Here is a 26,253-nt window from a genome sequence, read left to right on the forward strand (position 1 = left end):
GCTGTGGTGACTCTCTGCAGTCAGAAATAGCCCAACCACCAGGAACTGTCTGTGCTCAGCTGCTCCTCTCACCTTGGGGCTCAGGTGGCCTCAGATCCCCCCCTCGGGACCACACTCCCCATCAGTCTCTATACTTTAAGGAAACTTTTCTGTCACAGCTTCAAGGGAGTAACTGGCTTTTTGCACTGATTTCCTAAACAGCCCCTCTACTGACGCACCACAACGGTATGAATTATTCAGCAGCGTGAGGATAAGCTGAGCTGCAGCGATGCTGGCGCGGGCACCCGGCCATCTCCAAGCGTGGGCTGGCTTTTTCTCCTTTGATCTCTCGGGTGGATCAGCAGCAGCTCAGCATCCACCACGCTGCCGTCATCAGCGCGTGCCAGGCTCTTTTTTCAGCTGCAGCCCTGCTTTTGGCATAAACCAGGCTGCTGGGTCCCAGGACACAGTGAAGAAGCCAAGGCACAGCTTTGGTGGGGCAGAAAGATGAGCCAAGCCCAGCAAGCTGATAAAGGCTCTGGCTACAACCTACCTATGCAAATGTGTTCAGAAGAAAAATTCTAATTTTCAGAGCAGCAAAGCTGAAGCAGTTTTATTTGAAACCCTCAGCATAAGGGGGAGTCTTGTATGCTGCTGCGGGGATGGGAAAAGCACAGGGTCTGACACCCACTGCCTGCTGGGCTCCAGGTCTCCCACAGATGCCCCCTTCTCCACAAGCCCTTGTACTTGTATTTGCAAAAAGAAGAAAAAAAACGCAAAGAGACAAGTCCCAAAAGTTGTAGCAAGCCCACTGGCGTTAATGCCACACTGCTGCCCCATCCAGCCCAGCACAGCAAGGTTCCCCCTGCTCCATGGCTGGCCTGGGCCCTACCAGGTAGTTCTACAGTTGCCTCGTGGAAGAGAAATTCCCATCTCACACCCCAGAGCCTTTTCACATAAAAAATAAATCATATTTATTGATTAAAGTACGATACATGATTCAGGTGTAGCACCAGCTCTTCCACTGGCCAGCTACACACGCTGTACGCTGACAAAATTCATAGGCACAAGACAGGTACATTAATCATTTCTACATTTACACAGACAATTTCCTTGGTTACAGAGCAGCCTACGATACACAAGTGTCATGTTTTCGTGTCCATCGGGTTCTGCGTCAGGTCCTCCTGGCTCGGCAGAGCCCCTCACATCTGGCCCCATCTCCAAACCACCCCTGCTCACCCCGATAAAAGTGAAGAACCGCAAAAAAACATTTAATGCTGCTGTGATATCCCAGTCTCCTGGGAAATGAGGTCTTCACTGCTGATTGCAAAGTGAATTGAATGCTACGTGCCATGGCAGCAAACCCACTGATGCCCAGCGCCAGGCCAGGGACAGGCCCTGTCACACAGCTGTCCCCCGAAACGTGGCCAGCCTTCTTGTGGGGGTACCAACAGAGCTGGGGGCAAGCATCAGATGTCTCCTGCTCCTCACAGCAAGCCCTCCTCTGCCAAGGGTGACATTTCTGCACCCAAACCCAACCCCCAAGGGCCATACCGGGGTCAGTACACAGCGATGGACGTGAATATTGCACTTTTCCCGTCCGCGGCGTGCCCTGGAGCACCCACCCAGACCTGGGTGTTTGCTCTCTACCCCCGCAGTGTCCTCCAGATGGAGGATTTGAGTTAAAGCTTCGCTCTGCCCACAACCAAGTGATGCCAGAGCATGCCAAAACCTTCACCAGCACAGACTTGGAGGAGACAAGGTGAGCCCCAAGAGATGCAGTGAGTGGGCAAGGGGCTGGAAAGGAGCAATACGGCACAGACCCACCCCATGCCTGGCCATGGGTCCGTGTACCGGCATGGGGCACCCAAAGCAGAACCAGCAAAGGGGACACAGCGCAAGACACTGAAACACCACACATCGAGGAGGCAGGCTTGCAGGGGCACCGCTCTGCACAGCCTTCTCCTCCCAGAAGCAGGTCAAACACCAAAAATAACTCCAAGCCTCACTCATCCTCCACCAAAGACAGTAACACAGCCCACAAGTGCTATTTCATACTCCTTTCCCACCACCGTCTGCAGCCTTTGCCCACCTCCAGGGAGACACGGCTGCAGCGGGATGCAGGGACAAAGGCTCTCCGAAGGAAGCCACTACACTGCTATTGTTTGGGAGATGCTGCGTTAGCAGGGAGGAGTGCGGCCCAGACATGGTGTTGCAGAGGGGTGGCTCAGCCAGAACCTTTTCACACCGTTAGGAGAAGACATCCCATGGAGGATGCATTTGCTCTCATCTTTAAAAAAAAAAGAAATCAAGCAGAAAGATAAGGGAACTAGGGAGAAAGCTGGGCTCACTGAGAGGAAGGAAAGCAGCAGCATGGCGGGGGCCATCCCCCCCAGGCATGCACCAGCCACAACGCAAGAAGCAACAGGAGCACAGGGAGAAGCATCAGAGAGCTGCATCGTACCAGAGGACAGGAGCTGGGATAGAGGCAGAGGATGCAGAGAGAGTGGGACCAGGAGAGAAAGGGTAAAAGAAAAAAATATTATGGTGCTTTTGTGTGTGATTTGACATTCAGTATCAGCCTGCAGATGCAGCTGGAGAGTGCCGGGGCCAGCTCAGGCACTGTAAACAAGGCGATGTGTTTTTGCGGTGTGCGGGTGGCACGCGGTGACCCCCAGGGACACCCTGTCCCAACACAGGGACAGGACTCGCAGCCAAAAGCAACCAGCTCAGACCCTCATTATGGCAGAGACCATTTGCTCTCCGCACGCCTTGGTTTTCTAATGCTTCTGAAAAACACGCATTAGGTATGTGCGCTCGATGGGGAAAAAGAAGTGTCACTGCTGAAAGCGTGGGCCAGGGTTCAGCCAACCCTCCCAGGCCAGGGAGGTGCCATGCCTGGTGCCCAGCTCCAGGCCCTGCTCAGCCCCTGAGGTGGCTGGAAACAGAACTGGAGCACGGCAGGAGCCAATGCCCATGTCTGGGGATCCCATCGTGGGAGAGCTGGGGCGTCCCAGGATGCTCCGCACCTTGGGCTCCGCCTGCCCTCCCCACAAGGCCAGGGTGAGAAGGCAGCTCCACGCTCTCCAACCTGAGCTGAGGTTTCTTTGTTGCTGTAAAAATAAAGTGCTGAGGGGAAAAAAAAAAAAATACTGGCACATAAAAGAGCAGTCCCTGTTCCCCGCCCTGACCGAAGGGACGGGGGAAATACAGAAAGGTTGAGATTTACAAAAATAAAATAAAATCAAAGTCTACGTCCCCAGGATTCCTCACCTCTCGGAGTGACTATTTACACAGGTGCTGAGGGGGCTGTTTTGCTGTATCACCTGCCCAAAAGGCCCCTGAGGAAGGCACTGCCCCAGCCCCAGGCCGGATCCCCAGCTGGAGCCCAGCACAGGACCCTGCTGCAGCCAGACACAGGCAGCTGCGGTGGTGGGCAGCCCCATCCTCTCGCAGACCAAACACACCACATTTCCCAAGAGGAGAGAGAACCCAGCGGACCAACAGTGCCCGGTGCCCATGTGTCCCCAGCATGGCATCCGGAGAGGCTGGTGAGCCAGGGGGACCGTCACTGCACCATGACACTGGTGGTGTTCACAACAGCAGCGGCGGGCGCTGCCAGCTCCACCAGCGCCTCGTACGTCCCCACAACAAAGCCCACGAAGCCAAAGAGGCTGATGGCAACGTCCTTGGCAATGACGAGAGGGTGCATGCCTTCTGCATAGTAGGTGGCGATCTCCAGCAGTGGGGGGAAGATGAGAGCAAGGGCGCTGCTGCTGACGGAGCCCACCAGCGAGATGACGATGTCCAGGCGCGGGATGAGGATGGCCAGCACGCCTGGAGAAGGAGCAAACACGACGTCAGTGCTGCTGGCTCCCAGCCAGCAGAGACCTTCCTCCCCTGCATCAAAGCAAGCAAAAACCCACCACAGGGATGGCATCTGCTTGACTCTTACCTCTGCCCTTTTCCCTGACACAAGAGCTTTGAAGATGTGGCTGCATGTTTTCCAGCAACTCCTCCTCAACAAGCAGTTAAGCCATTGCATTAAGTTAACAAAGCACAGCACACAGACCAAACCCTTTTTGTTGCCCTGGGTGCTGCTGCAGTGAGCTCCAGGGCTGAGCAAGACCCGTGCCCCAGCAAACAGATGCCGCTGGCAGAAGAGCGGCTGTCAGCATCCCCAGCCCTCTCCTGAGAGCCAGCACTCCTGCTCTGCACACCTGGGGAGCCATAAAGCCTCAGAAACCCCATAAAAGCAGGAGGCAGGAGGAAAAAGCCATCTCCCCGCAACCTGAATAAACCCATGCGGTTTGCACACGTTTAGAGCTGCTCCAGCATCAGAGCGCCCACAGCACAGCCCAGGGGAAAACATTCGTTAGGTAAAAACTGCAGCCAAGGAAAATCCCCTTGGGAGACTTCTGACAGCTCGCACTTAGCGGTGCAAATTCCAGCATATTCCTGCTCCCCCATCTCCTGCTCAGGGCCAGGGGAGGATGGAGGGATGATGCCTTCTCCTTCCAACCAGCCCACAGCCACCACCACCTCTGGGCTCCTCTCAGGGCACGACAGTGTTGACATTTGGGGAGCAGACTTAAATAAAGGATCAGCAAGGTCCTGTTTTGCAGCTGGGGGAGGCGTCCTTCAGCACACTCACATGCTGAGGGAGCTCCCCATCCACAGCAGCCTCGGCACTCGAGAGCATCACTGCTGCTTTATGGTCAAAAAAGTCTGAGGAAAGGGCAACCAGAGCTTTGCACAGCAGAAGAGCATTCTCTGCAAGCAAAGCAGACTTCAGCACTTAATCAAAGTGACCAACAGAAATAAATTGGTTTATTGCTTTGAAAGTTCTGCTTAGAAACAGGAGACGCCTAGAACCATGGCAGCTACAGCCTTGGTGAAGAAGGGGCATCTCAGGACTCCTTACCAGAGGGATTCATTCAGTCCCTGGCAATCAGCTGCAGGTGAGAGAGGCTGTTGGAGCCTCCCTGAGACAAAGATAGCCCACGGCACCGCAGGAGATGGAAGGCTCAGGAGATGGATAGCAGGCAGAGACAGAAACAGGAGATGCTCCTGCACATTGCCACTACTCCAGCCCCACTGTCAGCTAGATAAGCCTATAGACAAACTGTTCCCCTGCCATGGGGCACAGCAGCAAAGGTCCCCGCTCAGCTGACCTGGGGGTCAGCTGGTGCTCAGCCCTGCACAGACCCAAAGATGTGCTCTGCTACAAGCAGCCTCCATTGTCCAGCAGCCCATGGGGAGAGCAGAGCTTCTGACCTCTAACAGCATCCTCAGCCCACCCCCACCACTCTTTGGACTCAAAGTAAAACAAAATTATTAACCCGCCTCTAGAACAAGCAGAACTGAAGCACCAGCTGCAGTCCTCAGCCTCCAGGGGCAACGGTCATGCTTTCCACAGGTATTAATTCAAAGGGTTTTTAAGTGTACCGGTTTTGAAGTCTAAGTTTAAAAGACACCCATACACCAAATTGCATCCCCTCTTTGGAAGCCAAAGCCATGATGCAGGCTTGTTCTGTGGCCGAGCAATCATCCGATGAATATTCATGCAACCCCCCTAATTGCTTTTATCCTCGCCAACAGCCACAGCAATCTCTCACATGGAAAGGTAAGGGGAGGAGGTACAAAGGAACCAGCATCCTTCCACCAACACCTCTGCTGCCTCCCTACCCCCAAATGGGAGGGTACAGCCACTGTTGGTGCCTAAAGCCATCCCATCACTCCAAGCCTTCGTTCCCCTGGCCAAGCACACCCCAGCGCCCACCGGGAGAGGCTCCCATCCCGCAGGCAGGCTCTGAGCCCGACCACAGCACCAGGGTGGCTGGAGCACATGGTCCAGCATGGCAGGATTTCATCCCTGTACCATCCCTCCAGCTGCAGGCGTCGAGGCAGAGTGCGCTTCAGGAACACAGCACAGAGGAGATGGGGCTTTGCCAACCTCTGTTAATTAGCTCTTCTGGCCCATCATTAGCAAGAGCCCAGAAACCGGCAGCACCCTGCTCTCAGCCAGGTCCACCACCCTCAAGTTAGCACCATGCTCCTCTCAAACCCAAACCAAAGCCAGCTGGGACATGGGGCCAGGTCCCTGGATGCTCAATTCTGGTGCATCAGCAGCATCAAGCCACGGATAAAAGCTCTTTTTCAGCAGATGACGCCTGGGAGTTCAGTCAAGCGTCTCAGCTGTGCTGACAACAGCAAGGATTTAGCCTTCAGGAATCAAAGCCAGCCAAAATCAGACACTCCTGCACCTGATTTGCTCCACACCTTTCCCAAAGATCCACCAGGCTTGAGCCTAGCAGCCTGTTCCACCAGAGCCCCACTGCAGACGCCAAACACTGTCAAGGGAAAGGGACCGTTTGGGGCTGATCCAGTCAGACCTGCCCTGTGGCCACAGGTACATTGGAGCTTTGGTTCTAGGTTGTGTGCTATTTTCACTTGTCTTCTGGAATAAATGTGTGAGTGTACAGCAACACCCCTTCCCTCGTGGTCAGCGACCCTTTTGCAGCTGTGCCCCCATCACACAGGCACAAGAAGCCTGGCAGCATATTGCCTGTGGAAAACAGCCTCCAGTCTGGGCTGCCCTGGCACCGGACCAGGTGCTGGAAGTGTTTCATACAAAGCTTGATGGGACTCGATGGCCCTCAAAAATGCCATCAGGGGGATCCCAGGCCCAAGGCTCCATGGGGGTCTGCCACATCCAAATGATGTGGGAAGTTTACTACTCCTCCGCAGAGAAGAGTAGTCCCATACAGAGGGGGCAGAGGACCACTGCTGCTGCTCCCTGGAGGCCGCCCTGGCCCACTGGCTTGCATCAGCAAGGTCCAGGAGACTTACTGCTGCAAGGGCTTTAGCAGCAGGGCCAGAGGCAGCAAGGTGAGGGGCAAAGAGGCTCTCAGAACCACCAGCCCATGGCAGGAAGGAGGTGCCGCATCCTTGTAGGGGAACTCAGACAGGCTGCTTTCTACTCACAGGTCACGCCAACCAGGGCCACCCTGAGGAGGAGGTTGACCAGCCAGCCCCAGCGCTCTGACACCCGGGCGACGAGGGGAGGGATGACGATCTCAGCGGGCACGTAGAACTGTACAGCGTACGTGAAGAAAATCCCGAAGGAGAAGAGCAGCTTGACAGCTTGGTACAGCCTGCAAACAAGGAGAAGACCCAGTAAGGCACGCTTTTGCTCCAGCCCCCACAGCATCAATGGCAGAAAGCACACCCTGCCAAGGAGGACTTCGGTGTCCCAGTGGTCTCCCCTCCTGAACACTCTTCTGGAAAATTAGGGGTGATGCATTCAATCCACAGAGACCTTTCTTGGGCAAGAGATAGCATGGAGAAAGCACAACCTCCAAGCCATGGCAACATATGCCTCCACACCTAACCAGAGGCCTTAGTCCTGGCTTTGTATAAGTAATCACCAGGCTAGGAGTCGGGCCAGCAGCCTCTCAAGTGCTGCTTCCCCTTGGGAAAAGTCATGGGCACAGATATAGAGAGCTATTTGAAATTTAAAAAAAAAAAAAAAAAACAAACAAAAAAAACAAACCAAGACACCACTGTCCTGCTCCCAACTCATTCAAAGGCACAGGGAAAGCTGATGTGTGCTTGGCCAAGGGACCAGCAGCCTAACTTGTTCCTCAACTAAATGCTTACATGTGCAGCACTGCCTTTGGCTGCACAAAGTAATGAGTCCTCCAGGTACCTCACTCCCTACAGAGGGATACAGGCTCTGTACTACCCCCTCCACTTGACCAGGCTGCAGTGACACAGGGTGGCCTTCTTCATGATCACTCCACTCAGACAACACCCAAATATCCAACAGCATTAGTGCTGCCAGGAGGCTGCAATCCTGACTTCTGGGCGGTGATCCAGAACAAAGTTGTATCCATCACTCATCCCAGAGGTTCCTCACCTTGACCTTCACTAACAAAATCCAGCCTCTGAGCTGAAGGAAGAAAGAAAAGCTCCTTTCCTCCTATTTGTAACCAGCTGGATTTTATTATCCATGTTAAAACAGGAGAGGAAGAATACCTTTAAAGAGGCTTATGAGCTGCAGCCATGAATATTTCACAGGTAAGTCTTGGATTACAAAGCAAATGCAATGCAAACATCACCACTACCACCTGCAACTCTACCTCCTCCTTAAAACAAAAAAGAACAGTTCTTTTTGTGGGGCATAGTGCATGTTTGAGGCTCACCGAATCAGATCTCACCACATCCCAGACCCTACAGCGATGCAGCAATGGTGCAAGCGTGGCTGCAGGAGAGCCTGTTGCAGGTGTCCAAAAAGTCACCTTCCAGCCCCATCTCTGTCCAGAGCTCCCTGACAGCAGAACAAGCCTCTCCAAAAGAGAAGTGACATCTAGTTACATCGCATATGGTTTTACCCATTCCCCAACTCAAGACACGCTGACCAAATATGAAGCATGGGTCCTGAAGAGGATCCAAACGGAAGAAGGTATCTGGCTCCTCCTGCCTTGTTATACCCCTTTACCTTCTTTGGGCCCAAGCTGACGTCCGTCTGTACATTGGCTCTCAGGATCCAGCTGCTACAACAGCCTCAAACCAGAGAATTTCATGTATTCACATGCAAGACCACTTTGCACACTAGTGGCAGAGTCTGGTGGAGTCAAACACTTCCCACAATAGCAGAGCATGGAGTTAGGGATCACCTAAGCAAATGGGATGTTATGCAAGTCCATGGGACAAGATCAGATGTATTTGAGGTTGTGGCCAACATCAGCCTGAAGCCACTTTTATCATCTTTAAAAGAGCAGCATGATCAGAGAGAGGTCCCACTGCCTGGGAAGAAGTATATCCACCTTCAAGAAGCACGCAGAAAGCTACAGGCTAATCAGCCTCACCTTGATTCCCAGTAAAGTATGGGCTAAGTCCTCCTGGCATCCATTTCCAGGCACACATTGGACAGGGTGAACAGCCGCTGGGAATTTGCCATGGGGCAATCATGGAAATATCTTCATTAGTGACCTGGATGAGCTCTCAGCGACACAGAGCCTGTCCTCAGCAAGTTCCCAACAGAACCAAACTGGAGGGAATGGCTGACACACCTTGAAGCAGGACCTAAACAATGTGGTGGCACAGGCCAAGTTCAAATGTAATCACAAAATCCCACATATGGGAAGGGCTGGGGCCCAGCCTCCCATCTGGGCAACAGAACAGGACCTGGAGGTCTTGGTGGGCAGCAAACTGAACATGAGCCAGCAGCGGGGCCTTGCAGTGATTAAGGTCAATCATATAGTGGGCTGTGTTACCAAAAGCATAGTCAGCAGGTTAAGGGTAGGGATTTTTCCCGTTTGGGGCTTGTGAAGCTGCATCTTGAGTATTGTCCTGGGATACCCAGGACAGACACTGACCTACCACAGCAAGTTGAGTGGAGTCTACTAGGATAGCTGGGGCTGGAGCATGTGACATAAAAGGAGAGGCTGTGAGACCTGGGCTCATTCAGCATGAAGAGACGGTTAGAGGGATGTTGTTACTGTCTTAGCTACCTAATAGGAGGGCACAGAAAAGACAGAGACAGGCTCTTCCCAGAGTTGCACAGCAAATAACCAAGGCCAACGGGACAGAGCTGCATCCCACAACAGTAGTTAAGAGCAGAACAAGGGCCTGGAGAGGTGTGGAACCTTCCTCCGTACTGATATTCAAAATCTAAGTTGGTCTGGCTTTGAGCAGGTAGGTAGACCCAATGATCTCTTGATGCCCTCTCCAACCAAATTATCCTGTGATTCCAAACGTGAACTAATGACAAAGCCATCACAGAGTCCAGAGTGCACCCACTCAGCCACACGTGACTTGAGTGCACAGTACCCTTGAGCCACCTACCCCAGAACTTGCATATCTTATCGTTTTATTTTTTGTTGAGTGATGCTGTAAAGTCATAAAGCACTTAAGGGCAATCCATGATTGATAAATGTTATTTTAAAAGATACAGAAGAAGGTAGGGTACCAATCCTGCCCAGGTCAGGAATCAGGACAAGAAGCTGAAAGGGCATTTTAAATATCAAAAATAGGAAGAGCTCAAGTGCTGGCCTTGACCCACAGAAAACACGGGTCCATGCAGGGCCCTGGAGAGGCACTGCTCTGCCAACCACACCAACCACTTGCATAACTCCGAGAGACATGCCAGGCTACCCCAACAAGCTGCAAGAAATGGCATACCCTCCTTTGACCGTAAGCTCTGTCATTACCTACCTCCAACTGGCCATGTGCAACCAAACATCTTTCCCCTCACTACAGCATTTCTTCACTCTTCAGATGGTGGGGTGAAGCAACCCTTCTGAGGATGCAAGGAGGGATTTCTGCATAGCAGTGCAGTATTTCAGAGGCCGTGGTTAGACCTGGGCACTGGGAACCGACACACTCCTCATTTGAGGAAGCTGTGGTTATAGAGAAATGAGGCTGGAGAAGTCCTTAGTCATCATGTAACAAAACGATTCCTGACACATTCATTGAATCTGTTCTAGAGACCTCTGGGCAATGGCTACAGCCAAGGAAGGATGCAGCATTCCTGCCACAATCCTCACCTTGTTTCCCACACTGCAGGCAAACCCCGTGACTCTGCACCCACATCTGTTATGACCAGCTTCTGCAGCCCAACATCTTTTACTGCTGGTGAGAAAACCTGCAGCAAAGCAAGGTGGGAAAAACACTAATTTCAAGAGCAAGTGTTCACCCATCACATACAGTATAATGCATGGGAATACAGCAGTCAAGGCTTTAGCCCAGGTATCCCAACCCTTACTTTAGATAACTCATTTCCAAGTCCAGTATTTACAGCTTCTGTCAAATTGGTTGTGCCAGGAATCAATATGCACAAACACCAAAGTGGTTTGCATGCTGAGTCACAATGACCGCAGCACACCTTCCCCAGAGGCAGCCCACGGGAGCCCTGCTGCACACCCAGGCTTCCTGTGCTGCTTCCAAAGGGCTATTCTCTTCTCCCTGCCTGAAGAACCCTACAGTTTTTTTCAGAAAAGTACTTTGACAGAAAGTGTGGGTACTCTTAGAAACATGCATTTGGAATAGGATATTTTGTAGCCCATCGAGTCACAGAAATCCCATTACCTTCTTTTAATGGAACATCATTCTTTAGAGCAAACAAAGCAGAGACTTCCCGCAGAAGCCCCCGGGCAGCATTACAGGTCAGCGGGTGTTACAGGCTGTGGCGTGACCTGGTGCCCTGCAGAGCCCAAGACATGGATCTGACCTGCTTTCCACCTTCAGGAGCAGCAGGAGCATTTCTTCCCCTCCACACCTCACTTTACCTTTACAGGACTCATGCCTACTGTGCTTGGCACGGTGGGATTCAGATCTCCCTACAACGCAAGCATGTTTTTCCACTCGTCGTATCCCTCCTCACTGAGAGCAGAGTCCTGGCAGGGCTCCCAGCCCCTGCCAGGAACAAGGCAAGGCTCTCAGCAGGAGCAGGAACTTCTGCCACACCGACATCAACATCCAGCAGTTCAGTTACTACACAGATCCAGCGTGAATGAAAGTCCATGCACTCAAATTGAAAGAAACCCACGCAGCAATAATTAAAGCAAAACCAGGCTCTGTGTTTGGGGTTTTTTTTAAAATCCTTGCTTTCTCCAGAGCCCCAGCTGCGCAGCACTAGAACGTCAGCATGTGGAAACCCATCAGTGACTCAAAATTTGAGTCCTGCCCAAATCTATTTCATCAGTGGGAAGAGGCAGCAAGTCATACTGCACAGTGTCAGGCAGCTGCTAAGAGCACAGATGATGGGCTGCGGAGGGGGTCAGGTGCCGCCAGCTCTAATTCTCACTCCAGCCCCTTGCAGGATTTCAAGCCAGCACAGACATCAAAGAGAAACTGCTGAACTTCAGAGTGCTCCCAGGCAAACCCAGGGAAATGGTGTTGCCGCAGGACAGCTTTCCAAGAAGCCTCACGGCATCAAAGCCAGCCCTCAGCCCCAGCTCCACACCAAGGCACAGGAGATGCTGCCATGCAATCGGTACCTCTGCGACACGTAGAGTAGAGCTTCTCTCCAGCTCGCCTGTCAGCACCATGTCCTGCTACACAGACATCCCAAAGCAGCGTATCACAAGAAGCAAGAGAGATGGGGTTTTTTTTCAGGACTTTCTCAAATAATTCCAAGCAGAGCAAACTGGAAAATGCATTTGCTCTCAGTATTTGCATGTCCACACTTGTCCCAAAGGCAAGAAAAACTGCTTGCATTTCTCCTCCGGGATAAATACGGAGCAGTGACACTGAGCAACCACTCACGCTCAGGGACAGACCTGCACGCAGCCCGGCCACATGCTGCAACAGCCACCAACCCCAGCAAGAGGAGAAAAAAATCCCCTGGACAAGCAGGTACAAGGTCAGGCCACACGTATTTTTGCAGGGCTCCAGACAGCGACCAGAGCCTCCCAAGAGACCTCACCAGGTGTCAGAGGAGGACAGACAGGTTTGGGGAGCTGCAGAGCTCAGCCCCCATGGGAAGGAAGGGGTATCCTCATGGCACCAGCACTTGCAGGCAAAGCACCGGCTCGAGATGAGCCACATCCAGGCACAACACGGAGCCCAGGAGTGGGGGTTTGAGCTCCAGGGCTGCAAACAAGGAAGGCAGCCCACATGCAGAAACGTCACATCTCACCCCTTCTGGGAGCTCCCAGCTTTGAGGTTAGTTTTCCATGTGCTTCATTTAGGGAAGAGAAGCGGTTTTTCCACTGTTCGATGACCTTCTGATATGGCTGTACAGGGGCTGTGCTCAACATCTGCCAGCCAGAGTGCTGCTTAGCCCCCAAAAAGACACCACAAGGCTCCAAGAAAAAGGCAGGAGATGCACCTACCCAGGCAGGAACTACCAAGGATGCCGACAAAGCAGCCTGAGCTGCAGAGCCAAGACCGAGCTCAGACACTGCAGCAATGAGCCTCACCACCCCATATATCAGACAACCCTTGACAACCTTCTTTGGACAGTTTGGCTACGTCACTGTTGATCCTTCCCCAAGCTCATCTAGATTAGTTCTCCTAAGCAGCAACATCCCCCACTGCCCCCTCTCCTGCCTCCCTCACCAGGACCCTCTTCCCTCACCCCTCCAGCCCCTCTGCTCCCCACAGGGACTCACCAGCAGTTGGGCAGGTTGAGCGTTATGCTGGCCTGAATGTTCGCCCCGAAGCGCAGGTACCCCAGGACACTCAGGCTGATGTACAAGATGGTGACGATGGTCATTCCCACATAGAGGATGACTGGGAACTGCCGGGGGTTCTTCATCTTGTTTTCCAGGGGCAGCACCTGGGAGAGGAGGAGGAGGACGATGACAGAGCAGCAGGTTGCTCCCATTCCTCTATACCCCTCAGTCCTGGAAAGCAGGAGGGGCAGCCCCATGGCCAAGGACAGCCCCCCATCCCAGGGGACAGGATGGTCACACACGCACTGCAGAGAACTCAGCTGAAAAAGCCACTGTGCTGGAGATCTGATTTTTGTGCTCCCGCTGGAGACCTTCACACTTGGCATGGCAAGTCCCCAGCAGGGTCACTCATGCCCTTGCCTTAGCAAAGGGACCTGCTCCCTCCCCTTGGCAGGAGCTGTGCCCATTGGTGCCTGGTGTCTTGGGGCGATACCATCTGTCCCACACCTTGGTTGCATTACACTCTGCACCCCAAAACAGCATAGCCATGCCTGCTGGGACAGGCCCATCATGATACATTGTCTTATCATCCCCAGCAGATCCTGGAAAGACAAAGACACTTTCTCTTCTCCTGTCAAGGTTGTCTGGACAGATTTCAACCAGGCAGGACAATAAAAAAAAAAAAAAAAAAAGGAAGGACAGAGCCAAGTCCCTCACCTCTATACTACTAACACTTGCTTTCAAATACAGGAATTCAGCAAACATTTTTATAGCTGTCCTTGTGTGGTGCGGATTTCAAGAAGTGACACAGCGGCAGGGCTGTTGAGGAGGCAGGACCAGAAAAGCTTTTATTTGCTTCCCACCTCCAAGTCATGCAAGGAAGAGAGTATTTGTGCCTCACTGCCGGCAAGAGCCTTCTGCCCTGGGCAGAGCATCCGATAAACACTCCTCCTGCAATGGATTTGGCCCTCTCCAGCCCTGTGTTTACAGAGCCAGCTTATATTAAGAGATGAAAACATTTTTTCCTCCTTTGAAGGGAGCTCCCAGAAACAACCCACAACACCTTAGGGAGCCATTAAGCTCTCCACCCACCCAGCCAGCTTTTTTCACACACACAGACGGTCTATTTACAGCATCCTGTGTGAGAGGCACATGCAAATCTAGCCCCACAGCAGGCTGCAGCCACGTGGCTGCCAAAAAGATCAGATTTTTTTGTGTCATGTTTTTTGGCCTCCCGCTTAGGCAGCTTCAGGATCCAGCCTGGTAATAAGAGTCAGGATGATTCCTCATCCAGAGGTCAGCCAGCAGAGCCAAAGGCAGAGGCTGCAATTCCCAGTAGAGACCAATGTACTGCCAGATACAGCCACCTTCAAAGCAGGAACCAACCTCCTGAGGTTTGGAGCATGTTCTCCTCCAGCCTCAGCTGGAAGCAAGAGGGTTTGACCCAGGAGATAGCCTGGAGGCTAAAGCTAACAGCATCATCCAGAATTTGGCCTACTGTCAGAGAAGTTCATCTGCAAATACAGCTGCAATGCAGAGCAGGTGCTGCAGCAAGTCCAAGCACAGGCAGAGCCTCCCATGCAGGTAGCCCCACTGCCACACGCCAAGACTTACCACCCCGATGCCTTCGAAAGCAAAGATCGCAGTGCCAAAAAACAGAGGGTAGGTCTTCCAGGCTGCTGCTAGAGGTAGGTCACTGGGATCAGGAATGCCCTGGAAGAAAGCCCATGCAGAGTTCAGACATGGGGAGAATGGGGAGGACCTGGCCCACTCCCACCGCTCCCTGTCACAGCCCCACGCTGCAGGGAAAGCCCTGCAGAGCAGAGGGTAACCATGGGGCCCCTGGGAGCAAGCAGCACCCCACCGCATGCAAACACCCCACTGCTGAGCTCCCTCCACCAGCCAAAACACAGGACACGACAGAAATTACAAGAGGGGAGCGGCACGCACGTACCCTGACGATGTACTGGTAGATCACAATGAGGCTGACAAGCATGGCTACGTTGGCCAGCATGGAGAAGACAGACAGGACCTTGAGATTCTGGATGAATGTGAGCAGCACCACGAAAGGCAGGAGGGAAAGCATGTATAGCCGGGAGTCCATGGTGGGGGTCATGGCCACTGTCCTGTTCGAGGTGCAGTCATTGGTGGTCCCGTTTGCTGCAGATATGACCTGGGGAAGCACAGGAAGGCCTGATGACCCCTATCATACGGGTCTGACGGTCATGAACCTCAGCAGCCCAACCCAGGTGGGTCAGGCTACTACCCCATCAGCTCACTTTCATACACAGCTAGTTGATTAAAATCAAAGCAACGCAGTGTTTCAGGTAGTTTCAAAGCAAACCCATCTCTTTGCTAGGAGCAGAGTGGTACTAGCTACAGCACCTGAGCTGAGACAGCAAAACCTGCCCGAGCCCAGGCTCACCGAGCACGTGAACCTGGCAGCCAAGTGCACCAAGGGCAGAGGTTGGTTTGCGCTGCCCACGTGGTCAGTTGAGAAAAGAGGAAAGAAGCATTAAGTGCTATTTACTCAAAGGTCCTTTTCCTCTTGCTGCACCATGTTGCACTCAATGTTATGCATCCCTTCAGCTGCTCAGCACCCCATTCCCAAGCAAGGACATCCGGAAGCTACTGCTGGCCTCCAGCTTCGCTTTCTTCATGAGAAATCATCCTTTCCTTGGGGTCTTTCATCGCAAAGGCACTCCAGGCCATGTGCTCATCTCTAGAGACAGTTCTGCCCCAGGAACCGTGTGGCTGAGCCAGCCCTCCCAAGAGCATGGGCACACTGTGGATCACTGACACAACCAAGATCAAGCTGGTTTGGGTACCAGACACCGGCTGGCCACTGCAGCAAAGGGCTGCCTGCAAACTAATTTAACCTGCTCCGGAGCAAGTCCTGCCCCAGAGGAGAGGCTAAAGAGCTTCTGTGCAAATCCACAGGATGTACAGAGACACACACACGCAGGGTAGTGCTCCTCCAAGCCCTGGCCTGCCCTGCCTCTCCACAGCTTGCTCCAAAGCCATTTTCCAAACCGAAGCTCTGCCCAGCTCAGCAGCACCTTGCCTGAGGTACCAGCTGCACCATCACTCCCCATCTAACACTCTACTCCCCACCACAAAAAGAAAAAAAACAACACTCGTCTCTCCCCACCCAAAAAATTCTAACACCGAAGCCAAGGGGTTTCCCAGCTGTGGCCTAAAATGGGTTGGATTTGCAGGTTTTTACAAATTTCCCTTCTGGCTTGAGCCATCCTTCAGTCTCTGCTGCAAGGGGCCGAGCAGAAAGAAGCCTGCCTTGAAACTGCAGCAAGGGGCCATTTGTGGGGAGCAGAGGGGCAGCAGCAGCATGGCCCTGTGCATGCGCCCTGCTCGCTCCTGCTCTCAGGGCTGTTGGTGTCAGATCCCTGGCATTCACCCATTTACTCCTCCCGGCCATCCCACGGGGCAGCACGAAGGGAGGAGAGCCCAACCATCCTCTGCCACCCACTGGCACTCCCAGTTTCTTACAGTCAGGGTTTCTGTTTATTTTCTCCCAATGTCTGGCAGAAGGAAACTCCCCAAAGATGTAATTAAGCTCCAGAGCCATGGGATGAGACAAGAAACTGGAATGCAGACAGGTCCAAGAAAAAGGAGAAGAGAGGTTCACAGCAGGTCCTGCTACCCATATGTTACCATATACAGAGAGTATCAACAAACCAGTTAACTGAGGACATCAAAGGCACAGTGCCTCTGCTGTCACCACTCTCCTGCCTTCCCTCACTAGGAACAGCCCCCCACTTCCCCTGGGCCACACGGATGGCGCCAGCACCTCTGCACGTGGAATGAACTCACAGGGACTCTCAGACAAACCTGCCCTGTTTGAATGGGAAAACCGATCCTCCATAATACCTGGGCAGGGAGCAGTTCCTTCCTGAGCAGCACCAGCTACAGAAAGCGGACCTTTGGTGGAGATCAGGGCTGTGACCCAGGAGCTAAGAACACACCCCCTCTCGCCTTTCCCTTGCTCACAAAGGAGGGAGTAAGTCTAACCTGTTTCAGATTGTCAGCTAGAAAGACAAAGTACACGCAGCAGAAACCCAACTGAGTGATGATCAGGAAAAGTCCCACTACACGCCTAGAAAACAAAAAAGACCATTTGTTAGCCAGGCCATACAGAAATATGAACCCACTTGGGTTGCTTGGGCTGCACTTGAACACTGCAGCAAGGCTGCTCTGCCCGGGGTTGAGGTCTGCAGGTCAGAGCACGCCCAGGTCACTTCTCCATCTAACCTCAGAAACCTCAGGCTCTCCAATCTCCCCTTCCCATCCCCTCAATAAGGACAGGACCAGCCTGAGGAGGAAAGTCACCCAGTTGGGTTTAGCATATCCAGTTTGCTGCTGAATTGTCACAGCCGGAGACAATGCTTGCTGGACACAGGAACAGGGGGATGTTCCCACCATCTGATGTTGCATACAAATCACACCGCACATCTATATGATGTGATGTGGGACATCCCTGGGAGCAGCCATTAGACATGCTCAGTGTCTAACAAGATGGACCAGCACTGCAGTACTTGTTACGCGCCTCTTTGTTATGCTGTAGGACTTACTTCTCCCATCCCTTTAGTACAAACCACATCTGGTTGGGGCCAGGACTAGGTCAAAGACCTCAACATTACCCACCAGGGGACATCAAGCACTCAGGGCAGGTGAGCCAAATAACATTTTATCTCACTTGTGCTCATCTGCCAACACAGCTTAGAGACCAGTCTGCTCTTCTGTCCTAGCTGCAGCATATGCTGGGCTTAAAGACAAATCCCCTGCCTGGAGCAGGGGAACAGGTACCTGCCCCAGATGGCATGGGTCCGCAGCCATGCGCTGGGAGTTGACTCCAGCCCGTACATCACAGCACCGCCGTAGTCCACAAACTGCTTCTGGAACCTGTTCAGAGAAGAGAGAAGTGACCTCACATCAGCCCCATCTGCTGGTTCCCAGGGCAAACTATTATATTAATAGGGAAACAGTTCCTGTGAAAAAGCCCAGAAGCAGTTCCTGACTGAGGCTTTGACACAGGCAACTTGCTGCTGGGAGGCTTCAGAAAAACAACAGGGCTTGTTGGGAAGGAAGGAATTGCCGTTGGACCAGCAGTGTTGAGAAGGGGAGTTGCTCCTTACCTGTGGCAGAAGTGATGGGCACATTTCACCAGGATCCCCATGCAGTGCACAGCCACTATTCCCATCACCAGTAGGCTCAGAGGACCCAGCTGCAGGGGAAGAGAGGGGGAAGGCTGCACTCTGATGGCCAAAGGCAGAGCTGCACGACGGGTTTTACTTCCAGACAAAACCCCACGGGCTCAGTGAGCCAAAACACCACTGGAGGCTGAACCTGAGTTCGGGTGCTGCTCCTGGGAAACAGCCCCCCAGGGCCAAGTAACCCCACAGAGAGCCACAAGCTTGGCAGAAATGATGCAAAAGAAGCAAGCTGGGACAGTTTGGGCATAGCAAAGCAATACCAGGATTGTTTTTCAAACTATCTTGCACATCACTATTATAGAGGTGACAAAGAGGTCATGGTCCGGACAAAGGAAGGAAGTTTTCTTTTTTAATTCTTTTTATTTTTCAATCTGAGCAATGGGAATTCTGCATTGCTGGGCAAGGAAATCCAGAGCAGAGCAGCAAAGTGCCCCCACCTCTCACACAGACAGTGGTCGCTGGGGCATGATACAGACAGAGGAGCTGAGCATCAGGACAGAAGCAAGGGGAAGATGTGACAGTGGCCAGGGGCTACTGTTTCACTTCCAAGCACAACCTCAGCCCTCAGGCAGGAAAGCTGCATCACATCCACTGATCTCGACACAGCCAGAGCTGTGAGGCTGGACCAGCCGAGGTGAAACCCCACAGAGGGAAGCACACCGCCATCTCCCATCACCAGCCCTAACTGCTGACCGACGGTGCTCATTACATGTGTGCTGTGCTCATAGGACCCTCAGAAGGCACAAAGCATGCTCAGCACGGACCAGCTGGGACGAATGAAGGTGAAGGTCATGCTGAACCACGGACAGGACCAGGGCAAGGAGACATCACCCAAGCAGATCATTTTCGGAGAAAGGGGGTGATGCCGCACAGGCCAGGGAGGTAACACCCAGCTGGGTGACGAAGCAGGGAACTGGTGCCCTGTATGACCCCAGCAGAGGAAACCACAGCCCTGACTCGCACACTGAACTCCTCAGGGCCAGCTAGCACAGTGCAGGAGCAGTAAGGACAGTCTCAGCAGCAAACAGAGCGAGCAACAGAGCCCAAGGTGCAAAAGCTCACAAGCCGCCAAGAAGCATCTTGGCAGGCAGACAAGACACTGCTCTGCCCCATGGACAGCAGTGGGGTGAAAGCCACCTTACCAGGACACCGGCATTCTTCACAGCCAGAGGCAGCCCCAGCAGTCCCGTGCCAATATTCCCTTTCAGGAGGTGGATCAGGGTCTGGTACCACCTGCAGGAGAAAAGATGCAGAAGTGAACATTGGCAGACGCACGCACAGTCTCAGCCCTCGGCTCATCCTGCTCTGGTTCCAGGCACCTCTCTGAGCTGCAGTGGCAAATGCACACGGAGGTCTAGATCCTGTCCCCTGAATCCAGCTCAGCCCAGTGGGGCCAAGGAAGGACTGGAGGCAAAGACTCAATGAACAGATTTTGGGTGAGCATTTGCAGAACCGGCATCAAGGCAAAACCCAGCGTGAGCACAGCTCGGCATGAAGGGGCTGTACAAGAAAGTCTCCAAGTTGAAGGGATCAGTGAATAAGGCATGAGGAAGCCCCCAGGGCATGACTGCAACATGCCTATGTATCCTCTGAAGCTGGACATGATGTTTGCTCGCCGCAGCTCCCCATCAAATGTAGCTGGAATGGGCTAATATCGGGAAAAGCACTGCCCACTATCAGCAAGCCCAGCTTCACCAGAGAGTAGAGCGATGCTGGGGCAGCTGTTCACTTGGAGCCAGCACCCCACGGAGGCAGAACCACAGCTCTGCCTTTGCCACCCCAGGAGAGATTCCCCATAAAACCATGGCTGCACCATCCTGCAGCAAACCCAGCAGGGAGCCACCGCTACCTCCTCCACCTTCCCCAGGTGCTGGGCCAGCCCAGGAGGAAGGGAATCATCACTCACGTTGTCCCGTTGGTCTCCCCAAAGCGCTGGTAGGACTCAGGGTGGGCAAAGCCGTTCATCCCACCAGGTGGGCTCCCCTCTGGCGTGACATCCGTGGAGCTGTAGTCATTGTAGTCCTCGCTGCGGAGGCGCCGGGTGGACATGGTCCCTGTGGAGGGAGCAGCATTAGGGGTGCCCAGCTCGACACCCCCCTTCTCAGGCTCCTTGGGGTCAGCCATTGTGCAGAGAGATCAGATTATACTGCCAGACCAAGGTCTCCTCCAGGGCTTTTATACAGCCACCCACTCCCGCCCAAGCAATTACATAGCTGGCATGTCCTAAGGTCAAAGGTGCAGGGCACATTCCCACTGGCTCTTCCTGCAGGCTCAAGCCCCGGTTTCGGGCACACCCAGGCAGGACAGGCTCGGGATCCTGAAGGCAGAGCCTGGATATGACCCGCTTCATGCTGGGCAAGGGACCCACGCACCCCTGCTCAGGGGTGGTGAGCATGGCACGACAGCCACGCGCTGGCAGTGTGCCCAGCCCTGGTGCTCAGGACAGGGGCTGTCAGAAGGACAGCCCCAAAAGAGCAACCGCTTTTAACCCACATGCAGTTTCACAGAATGGTGAGGGTTGGAAGGGACCTCTGGAGATCATCTTGTCCAACCCCCCTGCTTGAGCAGGCACACCCAGAGCTGGGGGCACAGGACTGCGTCCAGGCAGGGTTTGAATATTTCCAGGGAAAGAGACTCCACAGCCTCTCTGGGCAGCCTGTGCCCCTGCTCTGGCACCTGCACAGGAAAAAATTTTTCTCTCATGTTCAGGTGGAACTTCCTGTGCTCCAGTTTGTGCCCATTGCCCCTCGTCCCGTCGTTGGTCACCACAAAAATGAGTTCCTGCACAGGAACAGCTTGCTCTTGTTAGGGAAGGGGAAGTTTCCTAACTTGTCTTTTTCTCCTATTTAATTGAAGATTTTTTATTAGAAAGAATAATAAAAAAAATCAATTACACTCCATCAGGCAAGAGCACAGTCCACATGCTGACACAGCAAACTGCCCCCCCGCCAAAGGTTTCACAGCTGTGGACGTGCCTACAGGACTAAGGAGCTTCCCAGGATGAGGCACCTGCACAAGCCAGAGCTCTTGCTCCAGCAAAAACCCCAGCAGGGTCCTGCAAGCCAGGAGCACAGGCACAAGCCCTCAACAAGGTGTCCTGGTTTTGGCTGGGATAGTTAATTTTCCTCCTAGTAGCTAGTACAGTGCTGTTTTGGATTTAGTGTGAGAGTAATGTTGATAACACACTGATGTTTTAGTTGCTGAGCAGTGCTTACACTAGTGAAGGACTTTTCAGCTTCTCATGCCCTGCCAGTGAGGTGCTGGGAGGGGGCACAGCTGGGACAGCTGACTCAAACTGGCCAAAGGCATATTCCACACCATATGGCATCACACTCAGCATATAAACTGGGGGGAGTTGGCTGGGGGCTGGCAATCGCTGCTCGGGGACTGGCCGCACATTGGTCAGCAGGTGGTGAGCAATTGCATTGTGCATCACTTATTTCGTATATTCTTTTATTATTTTTCCTTCCTTCTCTGTCCTATTAAACTGTCTTTATCTCAACCCACCGATTTTACTTCCCCCCTCCCCCCGCAAATTCTCTCCCCCGTCCCACAGGCAGAGGGAAAGCATGGCCGTGTGCTGTTTAGCTGCCTGACAGGTTAAATCACGACACAAGAACACAAGCCTCCTGCCTTTGGCCAGAAAGCAGTCAGCTGGTTTAATTCCCACACATGGCCTGAAGAGCTCCTGCTGCTTCTGCACAGGCTGCCATCCTCCTCCCAAAAAAAGCCTTTGCTTCCTCCAGCCCCCCAAGTGCCCAACAGGAAGGAGCACCAGAGGCAGGGAAATCATCTACCAGGCTCCTGCCACACAGCCTGGTAACTCAGTCCCTGCTCCAAGGGTCCTCTGAGATGTCCTAGGCATCACCCCCCACCCCAGCAGTCCCAGCCGTGCACATCCTGTCCCACGGCACTGGTGAGGAGCCGGGCAGAGCAGAAGCAGCAGAGAAATATCGCTACCGCAAATGAGCTCGTTTCCTGCCAGAGAGCTCCTCAGACACCCGCCAGGTCACGCGAGTGCCCACAGGATGCAGCTCCAGCACAGTCTTTAACATTTGGCTGTGCAGGGAAAGATCAGCCCAGGCAGCTTGAGTCCTGCTTCATCCCCAGAGCCCCCAGGCATTCCACCCTGCCAGCACCGCTCCCTGCTATGTGCAAAATCAAGCCAGAGCACTGCAAACACTGGGAGGGTCCCGCCTTGTGACCAGAGGGGAAGCAGGGAGCAAGGGACTTTGCTCAACTCTTGATGCTTGCTCCAGATCCTAGCTGCTCAGGAGCAGTTACTCGGGCTGCAACAACACCGCTTTATTTCCTGCAGCACCAGGCAACACGGGCAGCAGGAAGCAGGGCAGATCCATCTCACGCAATACCAGCCTCCAGAGCAACGGTGAGGCCAGCCCAGGCAAGCCAGGATGCAGTCACCCCAGAGCTGAAGGCAGCGCATGCATCACTCCTGCTCAGCCTCCTCCCTCGCAGCCATGTAATCATGCCCTGAACTGGCTCCTCCATGGGCAGGGCAATTTGGCAAGGCAGGGACCAGGAAGAGTGGCAGCATTAGTTTACACAAGGAAAGCATTAGAAGCTATATGTCATCCGTGACGGGCCTGAGGGGCAGGAGAGACTTGGGAGGCTCTGCCAAGCACTAAGGACTGGTAGTGGGCAAGACAGAAGACAGAGGGTGTGCCAGGGTTGAGCCAGGCATAGATACCCCTCCCCAGGGATGGCCTGCATGTTATCTTAAGTACCCAACAGCTAGATAAAACACAACCCAATTACATCAGTCTGTCTGATCACTCCCTGTGTTTTGTTTTGGGGTTTGTTTTTTTTTTCCAAGCAGGCCAGGCTGCTTTTTGCTTTGAAGAGCCAGGGAAATGCATTCATCTTGCCTTCTTTGTTTCTGGATTAAAGGTTGCATAGCAGCTGGGAGTAAGCACTTGGCTCCCCCCCTGCAATCAACAAGAAAAAGCTGTAAAACTTGTCTCATCCACACAGTTAATATTTCAAACTGAAGCAAAACTCCACTACATCATTTCCTCATCATTACAAAAAGCATGGACAGGAACAGCCGCATTCAGTTTCCACTTTAAACCCAACTCCTCGACTGCTTTCAATGGGCATTTTTTTTGCACATGAGCAATTTCATCGTGGTGAGCAAAGCACCTAGGAAAGCTGGAGACAGGGCGGGGGGGGGTGTGACAGCAATTTGTCCCTTAGAGTGACAACCCCACGCCAGAAGTCAAAAGCAAGATGCAACTTGCTACTGACCCCAACAGCTCTCCCCAGCTGAGCAGGGGCTGCGTGCAGAATGGGCAACACGAAACCTTCTGGGAAACTGAGCTGCCTGGCAAAACTCACTGTGTGTTGATTCCTTTATTTCCAAAGCGCTGCTTGTAGCCCATCTCAGCATGACACAATGGAGAGCTGTCGCTGCCAGATGCCCCTCCTGCCCTGCCCCACTGCCCTGCCTGCAGGGAGGCTGTGGCTGAGCCCCTTCCCCAGGCCACCATGCTCACACTGGCACACCACCTCCCAGACACAACGGCTGCACCAGCCACGTCCCCACAGCATCGGTTCTCTCATCCCCGTGTGACCTAGACCTCCTGCAGCCCCAGAGTCACCCCCAGACTTACCATCCCAGCACTTTGTAGCATAGCTTGGTCCCCCCAGTGTAGCTTCTCCCCACAGGGAGGCTGCTCAGCACAGACCCCCCCAAGCCCCCACAGCTCCAACCCCAGCCACGCTGTGCCACCCCACAAAGCAGCACAGCTGCACCCCACAGAGCACAGGGTTCCCTGTACCCTCCCGCTCGCCCTCCCTGCGGTGCCACACAGCGCCCCGCACCCTTACCACACCTCACACCCTGGTGCACACTGCGCGGAGCTGTGCCCCCCGCCACTGCACGGTACCCCCGGACACTCTGAGGGGAGCCCCATGGGCTGCCAGCACCCCCACAGCGCACGACCAGCACACACCGCGGGTGCCCACGCAGGGTCTAGGTAGACCCATACACTCCTGCGGGCTCCGGGCACCCCGAGACACCGCTACAGGCCGCCAGGAACCCCAAGGACCTCTAGGCACCCCCGAGAGATGCCAGCACTCCTCTGCACCCACTCAGCCTCTGAGCATACACACGGCCACATATATGGGTTACCAGCACCCCCAAGCGCCCCGAGCACCCTTGCAGGCTGCCAGCATGCTCCTGCACCCCTGAGCACCGCTGCTCGATGCCAGCACCCCCAGGGACACCCGGGCACGCATGCAATCTGCCAGCAACCCCAGGCGCTGAGCATCCCCCTGCACACCCGGCGCCCTGTAGAGGCTGCCAGCGACACCCCGGACCCCTGAGACCTGTCAGCGCGCCCAAGCTCCCCTGAGCACCGCGGCGGGCTCCCAGCTCACTCCTGCACCCCTGAGCACCGCCGCGGGCTACCAGCACCGCCGGGACCCCGCGCACCCACACGGGCTGCCGGCCCCCGCCGCGTCCCCGGGCACCCCCGCGCGTCCCTGAGCACCCCCGCATGCTGCCAGCCCCCTCCCGCACGCTCTTGAGCCGGCATCCCGCCCCCGGCCCCGCACCTCGGCGGCCCCCGCCGCGCCCGCTCCCTCGGCCGCGCCGTCACGTGACGGCCGGCTCAGCTGACCGCGACGCCCGCGCCTGCGCACGGAGACGGGTGAAGGCGCGGGGCGGGGCGGGGCAGGCAGAGGGGCGGGGCCAGGCGGGGCGGGCCGAGGCACGGTGTAGCACTGCGGCGCCGCCTGGCGGGCGTGGCGGTGCTCGCGGGCGGGCTGCGGCTTGGGGAGCGGGAAGTGGGGGGGGTCTCGCTGCCACGAGTGGGTTAGGTGGAATCATAGACTCATTAAGGTTGGAAAAGACCTCTAGGATCATCAAGTCCAACCCAACACCCCCAGGCCTCCTAACCATGCCCTGAAGTGCCACGTCTACACGTTTTTTGAACACCCCCAGGGACGGTGACTCCCCCACCTCTCTGGGCAGCCTGTTCCAATGACTGACCACTCTTCCAGTAAAGACATTACATTTTCCCTCATATCCAATCTAAACCTCCCCTGATGCAGCTTGAGGCCATTTTCTCTCATCCTATCGCTTGTTACTTGGGAGCAGAGACCAACCCCCACCTCACTACAGCCCCCTTTCAGGTAGTTGCAGAGATCGATAAGGTCTCCCCTCAGCCTCCTCTTCTCCAGGCTAAACCCTGCCAACTCCCTCAGCCGCTCCTCATAAGACCTGCTCTGCAGACCCTTCACCAGCTTCATTGGCCTTCTCTAGACACGCTCCAGCACCTCGATGTCCTTCTCGTAGTGAGGGGCCCAAAACTGAATGCAGGATTCGAGGTGCAGCCTCACCAGTGCCGAGCACAGGGGCACCATCCCTGCCCTGCTCCTGCTGGCCATGCTATGCCTGATACAGGCCAGGATGCTGTCGGCCCCCTTGGCCACCTGGGCACTGCTGGCTCACGTTCAGCCGGATGTGCAGCACAGCTGAGCCCTGAGTCCCTCCACGCGTGGACAACAAGGAGCATCCCCCCCCCAGTGGGGCTATTCCTTGGGCAAGGCCTGCGGAGCAAGGCAGGCTGGCAGGTGTCAGGGATGTAAATGGTCACTGGGATGAGCAACACCCCCAGAGACCCCCTGTGTGGGCTGTGTCCCTCCAGGGCCAGGGGGGACACTGTTCCCGTGCCCGAAAGCAGCACCTGAAGATCCCCATTGTGGCCCTTGCACAGGATCCGGCCTTGGGGCTGCTCACACTCATCTCTTCTGGCCCCAGCATCCTCCACCACTGCTCCCACCCCAGCCCCAACACCACTTTTTCTTCCCCCAGCTCAAAACTACATCCCCACTATTTCAGGGAAAGCGAAGGCCACCCCCAGGTCACCCTCAGTATCAAGAGGCACCAGCTCCAC

General features: G+C 54.4%; 1 protein-coding gene across 2 annotated transcripts; it reads right to left on the minus strand.

Annotated features, from left to right (window-relative positions):
* Positions 1-925: 925 nt before the first annotated feature.
* On the minus strand, positions 926-24,997 carry LOC142061512 (proton-coupled amino acid transporter 1-like). 2 transcript variants are annotated; one of them, XM_075102666.1, is made up of 11 exons: positions 24,911-24,997; positions 20,241-20,388; positions 19,477-19,567; positions 18,257-18,345; positions 17,928-18,023; positions 17,133-17,217; positions 15,058-15,276; positions 14,718-14,816; positions 13,101-13,267; positions 6,967-7,136; positions 926-3,816 (listed from the first exon to the last, which is right to left on the minus strand). In XM_075102666.1, exons 2-11 carry the CDS (start codon positions 20,381-20,383, stop codon positions 3,548-3,550), a joined length of 1,428 nt encoding a protein of 475 aa, XP_074958767.1. In that variant the 5' UTR covers positions 20,384-20,388; positions 24,911-24,997; the 3' UTR covers positions 926-3,547. The 2 variants fall into 2 exon arrangements, with proteins under 2 accessions (XP_074958767.1, XP_074958766.1); XM_075102665.1 differs by lacking the exon at positions 24,911-24,997 and having other exon boundaries at positions 20,241-20,404.
* Between the last annotated feature and the right edge of the window lie 1,256 nt (positions 24,998-26,253).

This window comes from Phalacrocorax aristotelis, chromosome 8 (assembly GCF_949628215.1).
Source record: "Phalacrocorax aristotelis chromosome 8, bGulAri2.1, whole genome shotgun sequence".
Lineage (NCBI taxonomy): Eukaryota > Metazoa > Chordata > Aves > Suliformes > Phalacrocoracidae > Phalacrocorax > Phalacrocorax aristotelis.